The following is a 2397-nucleotide window of genomic DNA, read 5'->3' as shown; positions in this document are numbered from 1 at the left end:
TCTGACGCGGCAATGGTATCCATGGGAACCGAGACTTCGTCTAGATGCAGCGGTCCTGCATACGCGAGACGCAAATTGACCCTTCGCTTCTTTGCCGGAACCAACGCGGGAAACGGGTCAAATGCTCCTGCGCGGGAAACGGGTCAAATGCTCCTCGTCGTTCGGTAGGAGCCACCACCAGCACATTCACAAAGCCATTTCCTGCTGCTTCGCCTTCTTCATCCACTTCGACCATGTCCTCATCAGACAAACCAACGCGCCAGAGCTTCGCTCGCCCGGCATCCAGATGTGTCAGACCACTGGTGTCACTCACACCATTGACCTCATTTTCAGTCAGCCATGTGGCGCCGTTCTTGGCCAAGTACAGCTGAAGCTTGATCGCCGCAGAGTCATACTCTAGCTCCACCTTGATTGCCTTCTGTAAGTCCCCCACCGACTGGCTCGCATCAATATCCACGGGGAATGCGTTCCCTGCCGCTCCAACCACCGCACAGAAGAGTTTCACCATATTTCCTGACTGCTTTCATCTCACTTTCAGAGTTTTATTTGAAAGATGGGTTCCGACCACTCGGTTCTAAAACCGGTACCGGTATCGGTCAAAAGTATAATACTACCGGTAGTATTACTCAATGATAAGTCTGGACAATATTTTAGCATTATCGCTGGGTGCTTCTGGCATTGCATTCGTAGTCCTTACAGCAATCCTTCGTATGTTAATTTCCACAATGCGTGCAGATTTTCATTTCGACATATTTGATTTTACTATGAGCGCGCTCGATCTCTTGCGGCTTTAGGTAGTTTATCCAGTCCGAATTTCTCTTGCATTCAAACGAGCAAGTGTCTCCGCATTTCAGACCTTGATATTTCTGCCCCTTCTCCATATGCTACATTTCCCATAGTAATTCCGTAGCTGTTGTTATTATTAGACACCCTTAGACTGCGATGATGTACTGTACTGTACATTTAAGTCGCTTCTACCGTTTTAGGGACGACGTCTGCGACGGCGAGCGTGGGTACGTTTTTGCCGCAAGTGGACTCTTAGCACAAAGCAGCACTGCGCTATTAATAATATTAATAAGTGCCTGGCATCGGGTACCGGTACAGCAAATGCCATGATCCGATTCGGGACGCTTGAAGCTGGCTGCAGTTGCGCGTGTTCGAGAGCGCAAGCACCGTAGCGCTACCTAATGAGACATATCTTCGTCCAAGAGTGCTGGTCACCCGCTAATTCGGAGTAAAAAATCAGTTCGATTTTGCTGTCGACCCGCCGGAAATTCAAACATGCATTTATATGTTAAAGTACTACTGTACATGTACACATATACACGCGTTGCCCGCACTGTGGTGACAACGTCTTGCCAGTGCTGTTCATCTGCTTGGTCTCTATGTTGTCTCACTAAACGGATAACGAGGCAAAATTGGCTATTAGGATAGCCTCAGACTCAGCCACGACACTATTTTTTTTCTGCGCCCCTTATCTGCGCCCCTTATTTTCGGCCTTCTCAAGGTCTTAAAACGTAATCTGCTGGAATCGGCAACTCCGTGTCTCAGCATCTTGCTGACAGAAAACCTGTGTAACAGCCTATTCTATCCCTTTCAGCAAGTCAAATACGCGTAATCTTGGGGTGCGTATCGCAACTGGGCGGACGGAAATAGAAGGCGCCTCTGCACTCTGAGCTTTCGACACCTGCGTCTGGAGCTGTCATAATCGAACTCGCTCTGAACACCACACCCCATACATACACACAGACAGACACCATGGCCTTTGAAAGCACCATGGAGATCACACGCGGCGGCGTGAAGACCAAGCAGGGCGCCCCGCAGCAGGAGACGCCTGTGCTTGACGAGTCGTCGGCTATGACGTTCGCCATCCCGGCACCCATCGCGTCGGTGCGCGCCAACATCGCGGCCTTCGAGGAGGACAGCATTCGTAAGCTGCTCACGCGCTACGAGGGCTCCGACGTGCTGCCGATTGGCTGGCGCGAGGGCCCGAGCAACAAGGGCATCCAGGTCGTCTACGGTGAAGTGGACGGCAAGGGCAGCGAGTGGTACACCATGAAGACGACGGGCATGCTCCACGTGAGTGCTACCAAGGCCGCACAGATTCTCATGCGCAGCGACATGGTGCCCAAGTTTGACGACATGACAAAGGAAGTTAAAGTCATGGAGAAACTCAGCGACGCCTCTGAGGTGCGTCGTGTGACCGCCAAGTCAGTTATGTTCACGGCCGCTCGAGACTTCTCTGTCGTGTCTACCTACCGTGAAGAAGCCAGTGGCCGCATCCTCATCGCCACACGTTCAGTCGAGTACGTACCCGAACGCAAGGGTTACGTTCGTGCGACCATTTTGATCTCGGGCTACGTGGTGACGCCTCACCCGACCAACCCCAACATGTGC

General features: G+C 51.9%; 2 protein-coding genes across 2 annotated transcripts; one reads left to right on the top strand and one right to left on the bottom strand.

Moving 5' to 3' along the window:
* On the bottom strand, positions 1-536 carry PITG_22017 (Crinkler (CRN) family protein; the record flags this gene model as incomplete). The annotated part of the gene is made up of 1 exon (XM_002894696.1): positions 1-536. The coding sequence occupies one exon, from the start codon at positions 506-508 to the stop codon at positions 41-43; it is 468 nt and encodes a 155-aa protein (XP_002894742.1).
* Positions 537-1726: 1190 nt separating this feature from the next.
* On the top strand, positions 1727-2350 carry PITG_22016 (uncharacterized protein; the record flags this gene model as incomplete). Its single annotated transcript, XM_002894695.1, has 2 exons — positions 1727-2249; positions 2308-2350. The coding sequence occupies 2 exons, from the start codon at positions 1759-1761 to the stop codon at positions 2348-2350; spliced, it is 534 nt and encodes a 177-aa protein (XP_002894741.1).
* Positions 2351-2397: the final 47 nt, after the last annotated feature.

This window comes from Phytophthora infestans, genomic scaffold (genome assembly GCF_000142945.1).
Source record: "Phytophthora infestans T30-4 supercont1.1022 genomic scaffold, whole genome shotgun sequence".
Lineage (NCBI taxonomy): Eukaryota > Oomycota > Peronosporomycetes > Peronosporales > Peronosporaceae > Phytophthora > Phytophthora infestans.
This window is presented reverse-complemented; position numbering and strand designations above follow the sequence as displayed.